We start from the raw sequence: 22193 nt of genomic DNA, 5'->3' as shown, positions 1-22193 counted from the left end.
AATTGCTGGGGGACAGAGCGAACAAATGACAGTGTGAAGTCACAAACAAGTTCAAGCCTGCCTGGCCCGCCTCCCTGAGGAGCCCTTCTTGGGACACCCAGTTTGTTTCGGAGCATGCGTGCTGAGTCGTGTCTGACTCTTAGCGACCCCATGGACTGTAGCCCGCCACACTCTTCTGTCCATGCAATTTTCCAGGCAAGAATACTGGAGTAGATTGCCATTTCCTTCTCCAGGACACCCAGAGCCAGAGTTAACTGATCAGATGGGGAGCCAGCACCACATCCTCTGTTGCAGGATTCTAGAAGCAGGGCTAACTGGGTGTGCTCTGTCAGGAGAGCAGGACCGGAGCCCAGCTCAGTGTGGGGCCGCCTGTGCCTTTCAGCCAGCCCTCCCCTCCTGAGACCTATTTTCAGAGCTTCACCAGATAAAAATAACTGCCTCCAAGGGTCTCAGGCCAGCCAGGGGCACGCATACAGCACTTCCCCTCCCCTAAAGGCCCCCAACCTTGTCCTGAGAAGCCGGCCTGACGCCCCAAGAGCTGGCCCTGTCCATGTGACCCGCCCTGCTGAGCGCCGGCTCTTCCCCTTTTGCAGACGGAGTGGGAGTTTAGGAGGAAGCAGAGTGGTTGTGTCTTGTCTGTTCATAGCCCTGAGTGCTTCCCCTGCAGTTTCTGAGAAATCCTGACCACCCCTGCCTTTCCAGGGCTGTTCTTTCCTATTTCCTTTATTCCCACCCTGGGTGGGATTACACCCCAGCAGGAACAGGGACTCTGTGGTGACTTGGCCCCTCACCTGGACCTGGGTTGTGGTGGTGGTTGTTCAGTCGCTCGGTCGTGTCTGACTCTTTGCGACTCCATGGGCACTGCAGCACACCAGGCTTCCCTGTCCTTCACCATCTCCTGGAGTTTATTCAAACCCATGTCCACTGAGTCAGTGATGCCATCCAACCATCTCATCCTCTGTCATCCCCTTCTCCTCCTGCCCTCAATCTTTCCCAGCATCAGAGTCTTTTTCTAATGAGTTGGCTCTTCACAGCAGATGACCAAAGTATTGGAGCTTCAGTATCAGTCCTTCCAATGAATATTCAAGGTTGATTTCCTTTAGGATTGACTGGTTTGATCGCCTTGCAGTCCAAGGGACTCTCAAGAGTCTTCTCCAACACCACAGTTCAAAAGCATTCTTCGGCGTTCAGCCTTCTTTATGATTCAGCTCTCAACATTTGTACATGACTGCTGGAAAAACCATAGCTTTGACTATATGGACTTTTGTCAGCAAAATAATGTCTCAGCTTTTTAATATGCTGTCTAGGTTTCTCATAGCTTTTCTTCCAAGGAGTAAGCGTCTTTTAATTTCATGGCTGCAGTCACCATCTCCAGTGATTTTGGAGTCCCCAGAAATAGTCTGTCACTGTTTCCATTGTTTCCCCATCTATTTGCCATGAAGTGATGGGACTGGATACCAAGATCTTAGTATTTTGAATGTTGAGTTTTTTTCACTCTCCTCTTTCACCTTCACCAAAAGGCTCTTTAGTTCCTCTTCGCTTTCTGCCATTAGGGTGGTGTCATCGGCATGGGTAGATAGAGGTAAAAAGGGACAAAGTCTGGGACTTTCCTGGTGGTCCAGTGGTTAAGACTTCACCTTCCAATGCAGGTGGTGGGGGTTCTGTCCCTCGTCTGGGAGCTAAGATTCCCATATGCATGGGGGCCACAAAACCAAAAACACAGAACACAAGCAACGTTTTAATAAATTCAATAAAAACTTTAAAAATGGTCCACATCAAAAAAGTCTTAAGGATAAACTCTGATCAGTCCCGAGAGCCAGCTCAGTCTCCTTCACAGAGCACTGGGGCCATGAGCTGGATGGGGCACCTGTCTGCAGTGGGGACAATGCTCTTCCTTTCTCTTGGCCCAGATTCCCTCTATCTCCTTCCTGCCTGCAGGCTTCCCCAGGCCCCGCTTCTCCACCTGCTCAGAGCTTCCCTCCGAGGCTCTGTTCCCATCACCTCCTCTGTGAAGCCCTCTCCAAGCTGGGCCAGGACAACCTTGGCACCAGTTGGTTGGTATTTGCAGTCCATGTTGAGTAATAACCGTATCTTGCTTTGTGCACAAGAACGTTTCATTTGTGTTGGTCCACCTTACCCAAATAGATTATAATGTTCTGCAGAACAAGGACTGTGAGTCATACAAATAATCTCCAAAGGGAAAATTGGACCCTGTCAATCCCTCCAGGGAAAGCCAGGTCATTTCACGGGCTTTTTAGCCGCATTCCTTCCCCCGTGTGATCCATGCCTTGCTCACCCCTCCAGCCCTGCTTTAGGGCTGTGCTTGCCAACCGCCTCGCTCGCTGCACGCAGGGTCACCAGCCTGCTTCCAGCTCCTCTCTCTTCCCAAGCTATTTCTGCCTCAGTCTCAGGCATTGGGGAAATCTGCCTAGAATATTGTCCCCTTTGCCCCATGCTTCCATTTCAAGTCAGCATCCCCTCCTTGTCCTTCTGCAAGACGTCCCCTTCTTATTTCTTTCACTGCATTTATGTACGATCTTGTGTTTGATCGTGTCCTTGTGTTTTGTCTGTCTCTGCTTCTCCATGGGAGGCTTCATGGGGGCAGTAACTGGTGAAACGCTGAATACCCTTCCACACACCCCCGGTCTGGCCCCACGTAGGCACTTGGTCCATTATTTGTGGAGTGAATAGTAATCATAGTAGCAGCTAGCATTTATTGATTGCCTCCTATGTGCCAGGCATATGCTCAATATTTTATATAAATTATGGCTTATGGATTTGATAATATTATCCCAGTTCCACAAATAAGGCTGCTGAGGCCCAGAAATGCTAAGTGACTTGCCCAGAGCTATCAAGTGGCAAAGTTGGGACTCTGGCCCACACTGCCTGGCCTGCACCAGGTCAAACCCCATCCAGCGTTCCCAGCAAAGGGCTGGACGTGAAGGCCTTGTTGGTTCCAGCACTAGGAGGGTCAGAAGGAGGACTTCTGCTTTTTCTTGACTTCATGCTTCTGTCTGGACTTTTTAGAGCTGGGAGGACGGGGAACCAGAAGTCAGAGCGTTGTCTGGGTTTTTAAGTAGATGGGACTTCCTCATGTGGACAGATAGATGGGAAGATACAAGGAAGCCTGGCTTGGGCATCTGGCTGCTGCAGCTGGCTCAAGCTTGGGTTTGGGGGGCAGGTGTCTTCTCTCAGGGTGAGCCAGCAATAACTTGGGCCTCCGTCCGGAGGAGGTGTTCCCTGAATCCAGCCTTGAGTTGCCCATTCTCTGCTTGAATGCTTCTCTTATCAGAAAGCTCACTACCTAATCCTGTGAGATCATGGAGGGCGGCTTTGTGAGCCCATACCTGCTCCTGCAACTTCTGCTTTCTGCTCCTGGGTCTCCAGAATGACCCAGATTAAGTCAAAAGCCTCTCTCCACCCAGCCCTCTACACAGGAGAGGAAGAACACCCACCATGTCTGACTCAGGCTTCTCTCTCCCAGGTAAACTTCCGCCCCCCCACACCCTCCCCCCTTGTGCCTTCTCTGTGGGAAAGGTTTCCAAACCCTGTCCCCCAAGGTGGACAGTCTGGGCATCTCTGGGGACTTTAGGGCTGAAAGAAGATCAACCATGGAGGAGCTCCTTACCCTTCAGTATCACTTTTTGTTTGTTTCAACTATGCATTTTAATACCTATTTTTCCCTGATTAGAAAATAAATATTTACTCATTGGAGGTAATTTAGAAAATACAGGGACTTCTCTGGCAGTCCAGAGGTTAAGACTCCATGCTTCTGGTCCAAGGGGCATAGGTTCAGTCCTTGTCGGGGAACTAAGATCCCACATGCTTCATGGCAGAGCTAAAAAAAATAAAACTAAAATACCGAAATCACATTGAAGAAAACATATCCAAGCCTCCTTTTCCCTTAATGCTGGGCTTTAAAATGATGATTTCAGCTCTCAGCAAGTGTTGGGAATGGTCTTGAGTTTCTGTCTGTCACCTCACTCTCTCCACCAGCAGGCCTGGGAGCATCTTGGTGTAGACAAGCAAAGATAACAGATTGTCTTGCATGTCAGCCTTGGCATTGAGAACAGGTCTGAGGCTACAACCAGGCTCAGTGAGAAGGATGTTGTGATCGCTTAGTAATGTCTGCCACGGGTCCAGGAGGTGGGACAGTGGTGTGGGTGCCACCTGCTCGCCCTCTGTATACTGAGTGATGGGAACTTAAGATGTCAGTGCAGCTGAGATCGGTTTGGTCCCTTAGAAACTCTGTCCCCCAAGTCCTAGAATCATGTTCTGTTTCTTGAAAGGAAACAGCTAAGGGATTGAGTTCTCAGTCAACCCTCCTTCCCACTGAAGCACAGCAAGGGGGTTTATAACTCCGAGCCTGAGGCCATTGTGGAAGAAAGCTTTGGATCCTGTTAGACCCTCAAGCAAACCCATGACAGACTGGGAACCTGGGCCCCCTCGAGGGACAAGGGTTGGGAGAAGTGTGTCCAGGTGCTACCCCTTGGGCCTGGCAGAGCTGCTGGGCCAGGCTCTGGCCATCAGGTGCCCTCTTCTTGCAGTTGCTCGTGGCTTTCTGGGGCCTGTGACATCTGCTGCTAGATCCAAACCGAACTTTGGGTGTCCAGCCCTCAGTGGCCTTGTCTGGGGAGAACTTGGGCAACAGGAAGGCCTAACCTGGACTCTGAGCCTGCTGACCCTCCAGTTTACTTGCCTCTCACCTCTGCTCTTTCTTCCTTCTCTCTTCTAGCCCATGAAACCTCTGAAGGCCACTGCCACCACCTCCCAACCCGTACTCACCATCCAGCAGATCGAGACCATCTTCTACAAGATCCAGGACATTTATGAGATCCACAAGGAGTTCTATGACAACCTCTGCCCCAAGGTGCAACAGTGGGACAGCCAGGTCACTATGGGCCACCTCTTCCAGAAGCTGGTGAGTCTGCTGTTGATGGAAGGCGCTTACCTGGGGCCTCAGTGGAGCCGCTGGTGTTGAGAGAGAACCGATTGGCCCCAGACCTTCCCTGGCTTTCTTGAAGGCCTGGGTTGTCAGTAATGCCTAACACAGCTCCCGATAGGCATTACTAACACTGGGTCATTCTGAGTCCTGGAGAAAAGCCTGGGCTTTTGCCTTGTGGGGAACCTGCCTTGTGCCTGGGCTCTCGGCCTCCCCAGGGAAGCCCTAGAGTTCTTCTAGGGCTGCCAGAGACAGGCCATGTGCGTGGGTGCCCCTGGCAGGGGGCTTCAGGGCTGGACCGAAGGCTCCCCTGTGGGCCTCAGCTGATGGAGGGGCAAGTGCCGGGTGGAGGGGCAGGCATCACTCCCCTGAGACCTCAGATGTTCTCCTCACTTCCGTGGTGCCTATGAAGTGAAGAATTGGGGTGGAGGGAGACAGTGTCAGCTAACGATCCTCTGCTGAGGGCCCTGGATGGAAAGCACTAAGAGCCCAGCCCCCCACCATGGCCGGGCAGGGAGAAGGAAGGAAGAGGCAGGAGTATCGTGTGGCTTTGGTGTTGGGAAAGGCTACCTGAGGTCTTAGCTCCCGGGGCTTCCATGACACTGTCTGCTCCAGCTCAGTGTCTGTCTCTGGCCATGTCCCCCGAGGACCCCCAATCAGACCCATGGACCCCCCCCATCTGGCTATGCCCCCCATAACTTCACCAGCCCAAGAGGCAGGATGGAGCATAGGAGTTGTGGTCCTGTCCTCTGGGTGTAAGTGGTGAGGGGCAGGGAGCAGGGGTAGGACCTCTCTGCAGGGGTGGGACCCGTTGAATGGATAGGCCTCTGCTTTTCTTACCCAGAGAAGACTCTTGCTTGGATGCTCCGGGGCCACAAGCTCAGCATGCTCAAAACTGAACTCATTGGCTCTGAGGTTCTTTGCTGTCTTCCCTGCGTCTGTCTCAGTGGGTGTGGCCACATCCCATGGATGTATATCCGTGACTCCTTAGGACTCATCCTTGGCACCTCCCCTCCCTGCATCCCTTGGAGTCCACTTCTTTAAAGCTCACAGCCACCTGCTTCTCTCCACCTGCTGGTGCCCTCATCTGGACCACTGCTGTGGGCTCAGGAATGCATTCTACCCCAGGCCTGCCTCTACCTAGCAACAGGAGAATGTTTTCTAAACTCCTGCCTGGACCTCACTTCCTTTCTGCTCACATCCCTTCAGGGGGCTCCCCCTTACCCATTGAATAAAGACCAGCCTCCGCTGTCTGGTTTATGAGACCCTTTGCGTCCTGGCCTTGATCCACCCTGGCCTCTGGCTATTGCCTTCCCCACCCCGACCCTGAAACCTCTGGTCTCTCAGTTCACACCGCAGATACTCTTGACCTCTCTGTACTTGCGGCTCTAGCCTCAGATGTCCTTCTCTGTCTTGTCTGGCATCTCTGGTCAGTTTCCAATTTAAAAGTGACCTCTGTGGAGAACGCTTCTGCAGCCCCTTGAATGCAGCTGCTGTGCTTACACCCTCCATGAACATGAAACTGCCTGACTCCCCAGAATATGCTCCAGGAGGACAGACTGTGTTTTCTTCAGTTTGGAATCTCAGAACCAGTCTAGAACTCAATATGTGAATGAGTGAGTGAGTGTGTGAATGAATGAGTGAACAAATGACCCAATGAATGAATGGGTGAATTGAGTACACCTTGTTCTTGGCCCCTGGGGCCAGGTAGAAGTTGGAAGGGCATTGAGGAGACATCACAGGACCTGAGGTCCATGTCCTGAGGGACACACAGAGATAAACACAGTTTCTAGATCCAGGTCACAGCTGAGTTGGAATCCAGGCTCTGCCACAGGTTAGATGTAAACGTGTGACATTGGGCAACGTACCCAGTTTCTCCTGACTCAGCTTCCTCGTCTGTAAAAATGAGGATAATAATAGTGTTTACCTTGTTGGAGTGTGAGGACTGAGTGAGTTAATACCTGAAAAGTTCTTGGAACAGGACCTGGAGTATAGTAAATTAGGAAATACTTAATACTTAGTCATTATCATTACCATTATTACTATTATTACTGCTGTTATTACTATTGTTAGGAAGAGGCCCCCGCCAAAGGCATTCTTGCCAGGGAACCCCACACTTCTGGTTCTGGCAGCCCCAGAGTACTAGCCCCCGTTCAGGGATGATGAACACCCAGTCATCACCGCCCACCTGGTCCAGGAGCCTGTGCTGACTGGCTTGAGGGGGAGCCTCTCCTGGCCCTCAGGAGGGCAGAAGAGAGGAGGGCGGGGGTGTGGGAGGAGTGAGTAGCTGGGAGCATAGTGGAATGCCTGCCCGATTTATCTTCGTCACTTGGACCCTGCTGTCACCAGGGTTTCCCCCTTCTGGTTTGAGCTCTACTGGCTTGGCCATGTATTTGCTACCCCAGCCCCCAACCCCCACTTCTCTTCCCCTGCCTCATGAACTGACGTCTGAAGCCCCTGAGGCTACAGGCTTGGGAGAAGGCCGGGGCAGCCCAGGCATCTGGAGGCAGTTTCTTTCCAGCTGGCCTCTGGGTATTTGATTATCCATTACCGAGAGAGGGGAATTAGCATCTCTGTTATTTGTTTTATGAGATCACCCCCGTGCCAAGCTGCTGTTTCCAAAGCAACCTCCACTTCCCAGGGAATGGCCCAGGCAGGCCAGGCGTCAGGCCCGGCAGACTCAGGTGCTCCATGGAGATGGCGGTGCCTGGATGGCCCGTGACCCCTGCACACAGGCCTTCTGCCCAGGGGGCTCCTGCTTGCAGCCTGTTTCCGGCTACACCCTTGGCAGTGGGTTAGGAAGGTAGCATTCCACCCTGAGCACCCAGCCTTTATCCCTTTCATGGAAAGGTGGACAAGGAAGATGTGTACCTGGAAGGATATCAGTAATCCTGGTTTAGGAAGCAACTGTCTAGCACAACCCCTGTAGCCTAGGACACCAGAGGCCAGGACAGTCCCTGGAAGAGGAAACGAACTCCATCCCTTCCCACCCCTGCCCATTTCCGAAGTCTGGCCCATCTGGGGCTGAGACCTGCATGGCTCTGGCCCTGGCTTCTTAAGCATCTCAGGTCTCACTTTTTCCTCTGGCTTTCCTGGGCCCCACCTGCCAGCTTCCTTGAGCTGTCTCTGCCCTGGAGGGCTCCAGGTTCCCTAGCCCACCTCTTTGGGTCCTTGAGGAGTACAGGTATTGTGCAGAAAGCAGAGTCTGTCTGGGCAGGCCTCAGGGGCAGCAGACTTCCTCCCCTACCCACCCCTCTCCCTGCACCTTGGTGGGTAGAAGGCCCCAGCAGCTGAATTTCCTTGCTACTTCATTGAAAGACAACTTAACCAGAAAATCTAGAGAATAATGTAGCAAACAACAATACACTCACCTCCCAGAATTAATAGACACTAAGCTCTGAAAAATTCGTAGTAGTAGTGTTAGTCACTCAGTCGTGTCCCACTCTTTGCGACCATGGACTGTAGCTCACCAGGCTCCTCTGTCCATGGAATTCTCCAGGCAAGAATACTGGTGTGGGTTGCCATTCCCTCCTCTAGGGGATCTTCCTGACCCAGGGATCGAACACGGGTCTCCTGCATTGCAGGCAGATTCTTTACAGTTTGCACTACAGCAGCTCTCTGAAGATACAGGGAAAGACTTTTTTATCAAGAAGCTAAAGCATTACAAATGAGGATGAAGTTAGTCTCTCTGCCACCCTTTCCTCTTGCCCTTCCTCTCAATCTGGAAGCAGCTACTGGCATGAATTTGGTGTATAGTCTTTTAGGCTGAAGTTTGTGGTTTTTGCTACATATCTGTATCTTCTTAAAGCATTGCATTTACTTTTAAAGTGTATAAAAAATATGTATATATGTATCATATTTTGCCATTCGATCAGCATTCATTTTGAAACTTGTCATCGTTGCTACACAGAGATCTAGTTCATTCATTTTAACTGCACAGTGTGTATGGGTTCCTTTCTTTGTGAGCATTGGTCTGCAGTCTTTTCACAAAAGGAAAAATGAAGTGGGTAAAATACCCATGTTTACATTTCCTTGGACACACACACATGCCAGTTTCTCTAGAGCAGTGCTTTCTAGTAAAAATAATAGTGTGAGCCACATATATAATTTTTCTAGCAGCAGCCACACTCAGTAGAAATAAACAGGTGAAATTAATGTGAAGAATATATTCTATTTAGCTTAATAGAGTCAAAATATTACCATTTCAACATGCAGTCAAGATTAAGGAATTAGTTAATTTACATTCTCTTTTGCATATGAAGCCTGTGAAACCCAGTGTGTGTTTTACACTCACAGCCCACCTCCGTTTGGACTAGCCACATTTTAGGTGCTCAGTATCCATGTGTAGGGCTTCCCTGGTGGCTCGGATGGTAAAGAGTCTTCCTGCAATGCAGGAGACCCGGGTTCAATCCCTGAGTCGGGAAGATCCTCTGGAGAAGGGAATGGCTACCCACTCCAGTATTCTCGCCTGGGAAATTCCATGGACAGAGGAGCCTGGCAGGCTACAAGTCCATGAGGTTGCAAAGAGTCAGACACGACTGACTAACATGTGTTGCAAGTGGCTCCCGTATTGGACAGCGTAGCCCTGGGGTCTGTATGTAGAGAGGATATGCTCAGTAGTAGGCTGAACTGAACATATTTTCAACCTTATTAGTTATTGACAAATTACTTTCCCAATAATTATACCAATTTACACCACCCACAGGCAGTCTTTAAAAGTTCCTGTTTTCCTACATTCTTTCTGACTCTTAATATCATTAGACTTTAAAATTTTGACCAGATTGATGCGTATGAAATGGTATCTCATTGTGGTTCAATTTGAATTTCCACCCTTTGCTCCTGTAAGAGGAAACACACATGCACAGCACAGAGAAGGCTTTCCATAAATACATCTGCAGAATTGAATTAATGAAACTTGGTTTCCCCTTTTGCAGTAAGGGCTGATGGCATCTCTTCTGCCTCCCCGAGAAGGCGAGGCTCTGTGTGGTCCTAAGCCGGGGAAAGCTTTGTGTTAGGTGCAGACTGACATGCAGATGTGTAGAGGAGAAGGCCCTCTGGCTCCTCGAAGGCTGAGGAGGTGGGGACAGGGACCTGGAGGCCAAGGGAAGTGGGGACTGTGCCTTTAAATGCAGTTCCCCAGTCTCAGCATGGGGAGTGGAGCCCTGAGCGGGCCACATGTGCCCACCCCCCTTCCCTGTGCTTCAGCTAATTCCAGGATGTGAAAGACGTGTGAGGCATTAAGGGGCTTCAAACTGTGCAAGACTTTGATGATGCTAAATAAAGCCAAATGCTGCTATGAGCTGAGTTTTAGCAAGCCAACAAAGGCCCTGCCCTGCTCCCCCCAACCCCACAAACCCCCTTGTTAACCTTATTGGCTGAGCCAGTTTCCATGGAAACTGTGGAGTTCAAAGGGATGCCGTAGTATGTTCATTCCTGCCTTTTCTCTCTGCTCCCAGCTAGCCATTTGGACTGAGTTAGAGGTTCTGAGTGCTAAGGGAGCTCCAGGTGCTCTGGTTATGCTTTCATCCATTCATTAATCCTTTCTCCCCATCCCACTCCTGCCCTCCTCTCTCTCCGCCCTGCAGGCCAGCCAGCTTGGTGTGTACAAAGCATTTGTGGATAACTATAAAGTCGCTCTGGAGACAGCTGAGAAGTGCAGCCAGTCCAACAACCAGTTCCAGAAGATCTCCGAGGTGGGCAGCTCCCTGCACTGCCACCCCTATGGCTCAGGGTTTTGAGGGGCTGGTCAGAGCCTTCCAGACTTAGAGCCTCTCCTCTTCTGCTTGCCCGTGAGAAAAATAGTTCTCCTGATGGGTAACAGCCTGACATTTGCTTTTTTGCCCTTGACATTTTCCTTCTTAATATAATAAGAATATCGATTTCTATATGATTCTGTTATTTTGATTTAGGTTATTCTGTGTTAGAACAGGGGAAGCAAAAAGAAAAAAGGCAGCATTCTCCCACACTGGGGTAACCTTAAGCAAATCAGTTCCCTTCTCTTGGGCTTACTTCCTCTGCTGTAGAATGAGCTATCTGGATTGGTCCAGCTTACCCCAAGTCTGCTTGACAAGAACCACCTGCACAGTTTGAAATGCAGATCTTCAGGCACCTTCCCTGGAGCTTCAATTCAGAAGGTTTGGGGCGGGGCCCAGGAGTCTATTTTGTTTTTAAACAAGCTTGCCCAGGTAATTTTTATAATCAGAGAGGCTCGAAGGAGTCTGGACTAGGTGATCCTTTAAGATCCTTGAAATCGCACAGAGAGAGGACAAGGGCCCTTTATCTGGAGAAGAAGCTCTAGACCCTCTGGCTGGGAATATGCCTGTCCTCCCTGGGGAGCGTCCAGCCCCAACTCCATCCTCCTCTACAAGGCAAAGATGTGGCATCATCTGCCGTCAACACTTGTGTCCAGGAAGTGTCCTAGAATTCTTCAGGAGCACAGCCCAGCTCACCTCCTGAGCCAAAAAGATCTCAGGGATACGCCTTAAGGCACTGGCTTTACAATCAAAAGTTCCCAGCTCCAAGCTCAGGGTAAGAGAATGTCTGGTTCCAAGGAGAGGGAGCTCTTTCTGCAGTTTTGGAAGTCCTTCTTTATAGGCCTCTCTCGATCCTTTGCTTTCTCAGCTCCAATGCTAGAAAAGTTGGTGAGATGCAGGATAATTTTCGGGAAGCTACAGGGTTATACCCAAGTTTGGAATCAGCCGAGAGGGAACACACGTGTTGGGCAGATGGAGATGAAAGTGTGAGCTTGATTACCCATCAAAGCTGGATTGGAATAACGGATGTGGATCTGTAGCTGCACTGGGTTTGCTAACACTTCCCTTCCACGTTCAAACACATTTCATGGGGGCAGACAGAGGAGAGCTGAGCTCCGTTTTGTCTCCAAACCCAGGGGTCAGGTGAGTCACCCTCTGCCTGGAAGGATGGCGTGGAGCGAGGGGTAGGAAGGTCCCAGTACATGGAGCAGTGAGGCTGGAGAAAGGGTGGTCCCTATCTGTGTTCGAGTGGGCCTGCCAAGGCTGCCTGGGTGCCCGGGTCATGTACTGTCCAGAGAGTGGGAGAGGGTCTCCTCTTAGCCTGGGCTGGCTGCCTGTTCTCTGTTCCCCACCCCCAGCAGCAGCAGAAACCCCTGTGCTCATCGCCAAGCCCCCCTCAAAGCTAGCCAGCCCTCTTCAAAGCCAGCCAGCCCCACAAGGGCAGAGCGAGGCCCATGGCCGGCTGCCAGTGGCTTCTCACCCTGACTCATGCGCGGTCGCAGTCGCTCCCTACTAGTGCTGCCGCTTCATTACTGCGATTAGGCCCTTCTCCTCTGCCGCGGAGTGATTTTGTACCTCTAGGCTGCACTGGAAGTGCGCATGGAGAAAAATTCCCTAAAGCTGGGAATCTAGACACCAGCCAGAGACACAGCCTTGAGAAGCTGAGGAACCTCACTTTTCCCCAGCCCCATGCCTCAGGCTCATCCCTGGGGGTTTTCTCTGTCTAGAAACAGCTTGAGGCAGGAGTAGCAAGTGTAGAGTGCCCGTGGCCTGGGCATTTCCTCCCAGGGGGAGCAGACAGCATCACCTGGTACCTGACCTTGGCCTCACCTCACCCCCGCCTTCCTGCTGACAGTCCCCTGGGAGCCCCCACTCCATGTACTCAGTCTTCCAAGATGGGGATTGCGTTACGACTCCAGTTACAGGCCACACTGGTCCACTGGCAAAGGGCTGGAGCTGGAACCTCTGTCCTGAAGGCAGATGAAAGAGGTTAGGATCAGATAAGCCATCCCTGGGGCCTGTCGCCAGCACCCCTGTCCCTTTGTGTGGCATCCAGGAGGGGTGTTGCTGTTTCCTTCCTGGCAGTTTGTGGGCTCGGATGTCCAGCCCAGGCACAGTAGGTGGGGAGTACAGCTGGGGCTGGTGGCTGGGTGAGTCCCTCTCGATATGGGTGAAGTAGAGGTCGGACTGCCCTGCACCTCTCAGCCCCAGGCGCACCACTTCCCTGCTGCCCCCATAAAGGCGTGTGGGACCCCTGTCTCCTCCTCTCCAGGGCTGCTCATGCCCAAAGACCAGCTGGTATGCTGGTGCTTGTCCACTAAAACCCTGTGTGCCCTGAGCTGCTGTGCAGCCGTGGCTGCTGCCGGGGTGGGGAAAGGGTGGTCCCATTCTTGCTCATCCTCTGAAGGCCCTCCTAGTCGCTGAGGAGGGCCTTTAGGGGACAGGCCTGAGGAGCACCGACCGTGATCACAGTCCCCTCTGGTCCCCAGAGCCCCTCCTCCTCGCCTGCATCAGCCACTGGGCCCCAGGAGGCTCCAGAAGTTGTCAGGTGTGGCCAGGGGCTCTGGAGTCAGAGAGGCAGAACAGAGCCCACCCATGTCTGTCAGTCTTTGCCTCTTTGCTCCTGTTTGCACCCCTGGGTCTCAGAGCCCACCATGGGGAATGGGGAGGCCCGGGGTGGGGCTGGGCCTGGTAGAGTGATTCCTCTCCTCTGTTTGGCAGGAACTCAAGGTGAAAGGTCCCAAGGACTCCAGGGACAGCCACACGTCAGTCACTATGGAAGGTACTATGGGGAAAGGGTTGGATTAACAGTCACCTTCCTTTGTCTGGCTTTGTGCCCTGCTTGTAGGTGTGTGCACACGTACTCGCACGCACGCGTGTGTGTGAGTGTGTGTGTGTGTGTGTGTGTGTGAGCGCGTGCACGCGAGGAGGAATCCAGCTTCTGTCCCCAGGCAGCTGGCCAGCTACAAACGTGCTCCTCCTCAGGATGCCAGCAGGCGCCTCGCTCCCCTCCTCCTCCCCGCTCCACGCGCGCCGCCCTCCCTCCCCTCCCCCTGGCTAGAGGCGCGCTCTGAAGCGGCTGCTTGGTTCTGGAGGCTGTGCAGCCGCAGCCGCGAAGGTGGCTGAGTGGCCGGGCCGCTGAGGGGAGCCGGGGAGCCCGGAGCGATGGCCGCACGCTCCTGCCACGGGGACGCAGGCTGCCATGGAAATCCTTGTCATCATTCGTTTCTGCTGTAACTGCACCTATGGTAACCCAGGCCCCCTCTGGCGGGAGGTGGGGGTGTCCTCCCACCTCTGGGGGCTGGATGCAGGGGGTGGATGGAAGGGGCAGAAATGTGGCCGGCAAGGGGGGCAGGGGGCAGCAGGGTAGGGAGGGGGAACAAGTGGCTGGACTTGTATTAACCCCCGGGTGGCCAGCTTCCAACCTGGAGTTGAAGTCTGGGGGCCGCTCCAGGCAGAGGGGGCTTGGAAATGGGAGGACCGGGCTGAAGGGGCCAGGCTCCTCCGAGGATCTGTGGGGGAATTCGCGGCTCAGCTCCAGAAGCTGGGAGCAACTTCCTGGAGAGGCTGTCAAGGAGAAAAAGTGACAAGGCTGCACCCGCAGGGGTGTCCACCCCGGGGCTGGAGAGGGGTCAGCAGGGGCCGATCGGAGAGGGCCAGATGGTCCAGATGGCAGTGCCTTGGGCCCGGAGGGTGCCAGCTCCTGCTGGAGGGAGAAGTTGGGAGTCTCTTTGTTTCGGGCGAGAGGAGAGGATGGTGAGCGACTAGGGTATTGTGTGCTCAGAGCGCACACGCTGCCTTGGCTCTCTCCTCTGTGAACAGGCGACGGGAGAACGTGGATATGGTTGGGAGCAGGAAGGAATTGGGTAGCCCCCAGGGGGTTTGTTCCAACCACTGGAGACCCTTGAGCTGAGGTCTTGTCGCTTAGTGCAGAAGGTCGGCGGTGAGTGCTGGTGGGAGAGGGGGGCGTGGCAGGTTGCTGCTTTGTGAAGGTCACACCCCCGCCGTACAATGGGTGGGGGGCCAGGGGGCAGACGAAGCATCCTCTGCTGCTCCCTCGGGGACAGGGGTCCCGAGACAGGTGTGTGCTGCCACCCAGGTTCTCGGCTCAGAGGAGGCTGGCACCAGCCTAGGCGAAGAGGTAGGTGTCCGGAAGCCGGCAGACCCCGCCTTCCAGGGCAAGAGGTACCTTCGGGATGACCCAGGCTGCCTTTGGCAGGGGCATAAGGGTCAAGTGATGCCCCCGGCCTGCTGCTCTGGGCCCCTAGGGCAGGCGGCTGGTTTCAGGACCGTCTTCCCTCCCACCAGGCAGGCGTTTTGTCTCAGCTTCTCTCAGTCACTTTGCTTTCATGTCTCCGTGGTAACCTGGAGCTCCTTGTTGAAGGCTGAACAGAGGGGGGCGGCAGCTTGCTGGAGGAGCGATGCTGAGGTTTTACCGGCTCTTCCCTGCGACCTCTGTGCACAATAAGCTGTCCCCTCCCCTTCTTAGATGTCCTGTATAGAAGACTTCTCATGATGGAGAGAGACCCTGAGGTCACCCCTCTCTGGCTGTCCCAGCTGGACAGCACGCAGAGGCTGCCCTGGGCCCCACCCTCAGCTCAGATCCTGACAGTCTGGACTTGAAGCTGGCCTGGTTGAAGATCAGAGGGGAAATGCCCTTCTCGATCTGGCCAAGGAGTTGGTCAAGTCTCCACTCTGCCTCTCTGAAGAGGAAACGGTCGGCCCTTTGCTTCCTCTTTCTTCCCCAAAAAGGAAGCTTAGTTTTAGTGAAACAGACCCAGGACCTGAAGTTCAGGGTTTCTTCCGCCCCTGAGATGAAGTCAGCTTCAAAGTGTGAGGGGTCAGGTGTGAAGGGGCCCTTACTGACCACACCGTTTGAACCTTCTCAGCCCCTCCAAAGGGTGCTGGTCTGAGGTCCCAGGGAGGCTGAGTGACTTAGGGCTCACCCTGGGCTTGCCTCGTAGCCCAGTCAGTAAAGAATCTGCCTGCAATGCAGGAGACCTGGGTTTGATTCCTGGGTCAGGAAGATCCCCTGGAGAAGGAAATGGCAACCCACTCTCCAGTATTCATGCCTGAGAAATCCCATGGACAGAGGAGCCTGGTGGACTACAATCCATGGGGTCATACGAGTCGGACAGGACCTAGCAACTAAACCAGCACCGCTGCAGATGTCTGCCTTAGTGGTTATGTACTGAATGTCCACTCTCCAGGGCTCCATGCCAAACATGGTTGGGGGGGTGGGAGGCAAAGGGAGTCTGACTCAGGCCCCTAAGGAGGGGGCTCACCTTGGCAACAAGAGAGGCCAGCTCATCCACTCCTTGATGAATCTTTCCCAGAACCCTCTCAAGGACCACTGGGCTTCTGCTGGTGCTGCCCTCCCCCATGGAGGGGGACGGCTCAAAATTAGGGAGCACTGGTAGACCTACATTCAAAACCCAGCTGCCTCTTACAGCTTTGTGATTGTGAGCAAGTTACATAAAACTTCTCTGTACTTGGGAGACTTTTCTGCATATGTAAAATAGGACTAGTGATCATTGCTTTCCTTTTTTTTAAAAAAAAAAGTGTATTTATTCCTTTATTTGTTTATTTGGCTGTGCCTGGTCTTAATTGTGGCACATAGGATCTTTCGTTGCGGTATGTGGGGTCTAGTTCCCTGACCAGGTGTTGAACCCGGGGCCCCATGTATTGGGAGCGTGGAGTCTTAGCCACTGGACCACCAGGACAGTCCCTTCCTTTTTTAATTAAAAGGAAATAGCACATGTAAAACAGTGCCATTGGACACGGAGTAAAGTACTCAGCAAGCTAGAGAGAGGCCCACCTCGCACAGGTCATGGTTTGTCTTTTAGGCAGTGTGAATGTTGGTTGTGAAAGTCCTGACTGGGGAAGGCTTTTAGGAGGACGGGGAGAGACGGGCATTGCAACTTGGTCAATGGTGTGTGCCCCAGAAATGGGAACCACACATTGAGGAGCAGGGAGAGGGGGAGGAGCAGAGGCAGGGAGCAGGTGTGTATGGGGCGAGGGGTGAGCTGTGCACTCTGCATTCTCAAGGGAAGCAGGTGTGGGGCATCATGGCCGCCCTGGTTCCCTCCATATCTGACCGCAGCTCCGGGGCCTTGTCCTTGCTCTTGGCCTCTCCCCACCTTCCTCCCAGCTGCCCCTCCCCAACCTGGGGCTGATACATTAGGACTCATTCCATGGCCACAATCAAGTGGACTCTTGAGGTGACTCGAGGCATATTAATAACCCCTCTGAAACCCAACCCGCCATTTGTGCAGACCTCTGAGCTTAGTCAGAAACCTCTTCCTCCTGGGACCCAGCAGAGGGATGGAGGGGGCTGACACTGCAGTATCAACTTTCTCTGGGCGGGAACTCGAGGCCCACCCTGGCTGGTGTCTGCTGAACTTGCATTTTCTCTGGGTCTCGGGTTTTCAGAGAGTGATTTCCCCCTGCCCTGCAGATGGGCTGAGCCACAGGTGGGTACCCTAGACCAGGGGTCCCCAACCTCCGGGATCTCATGCCTGATGATCTGAGGTGGAGCTGATGTAATAATAATAATAAATCAGAGTACACAATAAATGCAATTCACTTGAATCACCTTGAAACCATGCCCCTCTTCCCGTCTTCCAGCAAACCGGTCCCTGGCGCCAAAAAGGTTGGGGACCGCTGCCCTAGACAGCCTCAGAACTTGCCCCTCCTGGGCTGGTGACTGATCTGTATCCTCACTGGCCCAGGATAGGCCAACCTGATCTTGTCCATTCTAGCACCCATAGCCCTTGGATGGGGAGGGGTTCTAGAAGTTGCTAGATTAAGAAAGGGCTGCAAATAAATCATGGGAGGTGTGTTTGCATGAAGCAGTGGTTTTCAACCCTTATGATATCTCAGAATCCACAAAGGAGCTTTGTAAAAATGCTGATGCCTGGGTTCTGCCCAGCAGAGCCTGCTGTTTAGCTGATGGGAGAGGGAGAAGGAGACATCTGAATCTTTTGAGAGTTCCCCACTGATTCTAATGGGCAGCCAAGCAAAGCCAGCAGATGAGGCTCAGGGCACACCGCTGAGACTGCATCTTCTCCGTAGCCAGCAGTTGTTTCCAAGTGACCATTTAGCAACGCGCAGGGTATTAATATCCAGGGCCTTGGGGAACTCTTTGGTTTGGGGGCTGGCTGGGGCATGAGTGTCAGCCCTGGTACCTGTCACAGCCTGATCGAATGGGACACCCACTCTGGTCCTCCTCCCCAGACCAGCATCCTGCCTCTTACTGCTCCTTCAGCAGGGGGACAGAGGTCATGACCCCGTGGGCAAAGGTGCAGGACCGGAGCTGAACCACCCAGGCTGGGAGGGGCAGGGCGCAGCTGCCGCAGGAGCTTTGTTTGGAAGTGTTGGTCGGCCAGCTGCTGCCTTCACCTGTTCCCTTGAATCCTGGCGATCCTCATTTGTTTTCCTGGTCGCCGAAGGGTGGGTAGCCCGTGGTGTTGCGGGGAGGGGAGGTCCTGCTGAGCTTGCATTTTCCCAGCCTCTTCAGGGGGTCTCTGACTCGAAGCCCCACCTGAATTCCTTTCAGAAATCTTTACCCCATCAGCTGCCACTTGAGAACAGAGCCTCTCCGTGGCCATCAGGCAGGCCTCCCTGGTCCTCAGCCAGGAGGGCATTGAGGGCACGGACAGGGGTCTTCCTCGTGGAGATGAGGTCAACTGCATGGGTCAGAACGAAGCATGACATTTCCAGCTGGCGGGGCCAGGCCATGGACCAGAGGAATATGAGAATGATGGGGTATGGGGACACCTCCCTCCCTGGGAAAATAGTGTCTCCTTCCTGCAGTCTGGGGTCCCGGGTGTGACCCCCATTGTCCCGGAGCTGTTAGGGGTAAGGCTGTGTGATTTCAGCAGAGGGTCCAGAGGAGCATCTGTGTCTGCTATGAGCCTGGTCAGGCTGGGACAGGCCTGGGGGACAAATAGCCCTTCAAGAAATCATGTCTAGTGGGAGACAAGATGAGGTGGGTGGGAGGGGCTGAGGTCACCAGGGCTGTGTGTCCATCTTTTGGGGTGAGAATGGAGGCGTGGTTGCTGTGGAATCCACTCTGGCCTCCTGTGAGTGGACGTCCATGCAGGGGAGGGAGGCGGCTCGGGGCACAGGCTGGCCCCTCAGGTCTCCAACTCCTCCCTGTCTTTCATCTGACCTGTCCCTCTTCCTGCTTCCCCAACAGCTCTGCTCTACAAGCCCATTGACCGAGTCACCAGGAGCACCCTGGTCCTACACGTGAGTGTCTCCCCGCTGAGTGGCCAGGGAGGGCTTAGGAGTGGGTGGGAGACTGAGCCCAGGGTGCACAAGCGCCGGAGTCACTGACAACAGCCCATGCGGGGAGTTGGGCAGAGGGTCCCTGGGCCCTGACTGCACCTGCCGGGCCTGTGGTGACCATGCTGATGGGCCCAGGGCCTAAAAATAGCTTGGCCACTAAGCTTGACTTTTGGCCAAATGCTCCCTGGGAGGCAGGCACTTCCTGCCTCCTCATTCCTTGCCTGGTCTCCAGTGTCCTTGGAGCAGCTGGAGGGTAAGTGGGGGGGTGTCTCTCCCAGCTGCTTGGTGAGAGGAGACTCCACCTGGTCTGCACCACCAGGGAGAAGAACAATGACTGCAGCGGTAATAAAGGGCACCACTGCCCTGCTGCTCTGACCCTAATTCTTAGTTCAGCGTTTGCAGGCATGAAGTTAGAGTAAGGGTCCCTAGTTGGCCCCCTTGGAATTCTTTCAGTGCGGATTGAGTTCTCCCCGCTGTCTTCTCGCTAAGCCCCACCCCGCTCCCCCCGTCTCACCACCCCATCCTTCCCAGGACCTGCTGAAGCACACACCTGTGGACCACCCAGACTACCCGCTGCTACAGGATGCCCTCCGCATCTCCCAGAACTTCCTGTCCAGCATCAATGAGGACATCGACCCCCGCCGGACTGCAGTCACAACCCCCAAGGGGGAGGTGAGCTCAGGACCCACTGGGGCTTGGCCCCCAGGGTGAGGAGGGTGCCCGGCACCAGCTCGCCCATTCCTGCTTTCCTGCACACATGGGCACCACCGCCCGATGCCCAGTGGCTCTCCAACCCTGACCCCTCAGTCCCAGCCAAGGACAGGCCTTCAGGTCCTGGGCCAACAGCTTAAAGTCCAGCATCTCATTAATCTTCATAATGGTCCACGGAGGCAGATGAGGAAACTGGGGCCTGGAGAGTCTCTCCTGGTCTCCCGCACAAGGTCTCTTGGCTATCAGTGTCGGAACTGGATCTTTTAGCTCGGGGTCCCTGACCTCTGGGCCGTGGACTGGTACCTCCTATCACATCAGCAGCAGCATTGGACTAGAAATAAAGTGCACAGTAAATGTGACGAGCCTGAATCATCCCGAAACCATCCCCCTCACCCTCGGTTTGTGGAAAGTTGTCTTACACAAGTCCCTGGTGCTGAAAAGATTGGGGACCGCAGCCATAGCTGGGGTGCTCTGTCAGCAAGCCTCAGGCACTGACCCCCACACCAGGGCTCTGTCTGTCTCATTCTTGAATGCAGCCACCTCCTCTGGGCAGCATGGTGTCCTCAGGGTCCCCTGGAAGATAATGGCTCAGGCTGAGGGAGCTTGGAGAGTCAGGGAGAGGTGGCTGAAGCTGCCAGGAGACTGAACTGTCCCAGGTGGGCGCCTGGATGTGGCTAGCAGCTCCAGTTCCCTGGGGGCCCTTTTTGCTAGAGGAGTGGGGGTGCCTCAGTGAGGGGAAGCAGTTTGAAGAATCAGAGGGACAGTTAGCTGCGTGGGTCAGCAGCCTGACCCACATATGGAGCTTCCTGTCCAGAAGAGGTAATTAAGTGGCGTTCAGGAGTGAAGGCTGGCTGCGTTTCTGCTCCTTTGTAGTGTTTATGAAGTTCCAGTGTCTCCTGGGGAGGGAAGTAATGAGGGACAGGTTCTGGGGATTGGCTAATGGGACCAGCGCGCTGTCCCTGCATGTAGCTCCCAGCCCCAGTTTGCAGACCCTGGAATGTCACCAGCTGGTTTGACTCTGGGGATGTCTGAGAGATCTCCAGAGGCCCTCGAGCACGACCAGTTTGGGATCGTTTTAATAGTGTGCTCTCTACGTGCTCACCTACATACGCAGCATATATAGGTCACACAGAGAAGCCTGAGACAGACCGTGACAGCCCCACAGAGGCCCGCGGGCTCAGGATGGTGGGGAGGAGGCTCTGGAAGTTATGCGTGGAGCGAAATGCTCCAGACCAGCCAGAGCCCAGGGTAGAGACAGCTGCAGGATCCCCAGGACACTGCAACAGCCCCACGGAGGGAAGCCCAGGGTCCCCCATCCAGCCACCTGAGACGGGCTGCAGAAGCCACTCAGAGGCTGAGTAAATGGGCCTGAGTGGTTCTGCAGATCAAAGTTCCACTGTAACAAGATCAACATCTTAGGCAGAGTTAGGGAGGCGTTTCTAGGGTGGAAGTGGGTGGGGTATGTATGACCCAGGGTGGGTCCATCCAGGGATGAGCTGTTGAGGGCTGCAGAGAAATGGAAAGCTACCACTTATGGATCATATATTATATGCCAGGCACTAAACTGACTGTTCTACATATACCATGACTCCTATGCTATGGGGGCCAATGTCATTATCTCCATTTTACAGATGCTAAGACTGAGGCTCAGAGAAGTCGGGGAACTTACCCCCAAGATCTCAGCCAGGAAGCGGCAGAGTCTGGATTCAAGCCCATGTTAGATTAGGTGTTAGGTATGAGCTCAGTCATGTCCGACTCTGCAACCCTATGGACTGTAGCCCGCCAGGTTCCTCTGTCCATGGAATTTTCCAGGCAAGAATACTAGAGCTGGGTGCCATTTCCCACTCCAGGGGATCTTCCTGACACAGGGATCAAACCTGCATCTTTTGCGTCTCCTGCGCTGGCAGGTGGATTCTTTACCGCCGTGCCACCTTGGAATCCCCAAGCCTGGGTGCCTGACCCCAAAGCCAGAGCTGCTAACCACCGGGCACTACGGTCCCGCCCCGGAGCCCCACCCCCACCCCCACAGCCGGATGGGTGCAGGCTGGGCCGTGGGCTGACCCCCCCTGAGCAGGCGGGGGTGGGTGTGCCATCTCTCTCAGACGCGGCAACTGGTGAAGGACGGCTTCCTAGTGGAAGTGTCGGAGGGCTCCCGGAAGCTGCGGCACGTCTTCCTCTTCACCGACGTCCTCCTGTGCGCCAAGCTAAAGAAGACATCAGCGGGGTGAGTGTGCAGGGGGGTTGGTGGACGGGGGGAGCTAGACCCCGCCCCCCAGTGGAGCCCGTCAGCAGCCTGGGGCCATCTGCATTTTTTCCCCCCTTTTTAAAAACATATTAATTAATTTTATTTTACTTCATAGCCTTTTTCTAAAAATAAATCATGGTTTTAATTATAAATATAATACAACCAAATTACAGGGGGTGGGAAATAAACCCTGTCACCCACCCGAACATAAGCATCAGTCTCCTGCTGCTATATTTCCTTCCAGTTTTTT

The 22193-nt window shown here is 53.9% G+C and overlaps 1 protein-coding gene across 18 annotated transcripts in view; it reads left to right on the top strand.

Annotated features, from left to right (window-relative positions):
• The window catches only part of ABR (ABR activator of RhoGEF and GTPase), a 188327-nt gene that overhangs the window by 116750 nt on the left and 49384 nt on the right, over positions 1 to 22193 (top strand). For 17 of the 18 annotated variants that reach the window (XM_055577015.1, XM_055577020.1, XM_055577021.1 and 14 more), the window contains 6 exons: positions 4736 to 4921; positions 10528 to 10635; positions 13417 to 13477; positions 18896 to 18948; positions 19519 to 19659; positions 21801 to 21922. In XM_055577015.1, coding sequence (XP_055432990.1) covers positions 4736 to 4921; positions 10528 to 10635; positions 13417 to 13477; positions 18896 to 18948; positions 19519 to 19659; positions 21801 to 21922 — 671 coding nt within the window. Of the gene's footprint in view, positions 1 to 3292; positions 3485 to 4735; positions 4922 to 10527; positions 10636 to 13416; positions 13478 to 18895; positions 18949 to 19518; positions 19660 to 21800; positions 21923 to 22193 lie in introns of all 18 variants that reach the window. The other variant, XM_055577029.1, reaches the window with a different exon arrangement.

This window comes from Bubalus kerabau, chromosome 4 (genome assembly GCF_029407905.1).
Source record: "Bubalus kerabau isolate K-KA32 ecotype Philippines breed swamp buffalo chromosome 4, PCC_UOA_SB_1v2, whole genome shotgun sequence".
NCBI classification, from domain to species: Eukaryota; Metazoa; Chordata; class Mammalia; order Artiodactyla; family Bovidae; genus Bubalus; species Bubalus kerabau.
Note: the sequence above shows the minus strand (reverse complement) of the source record. Positions and strands in the feature narration are given on the sequence as shown.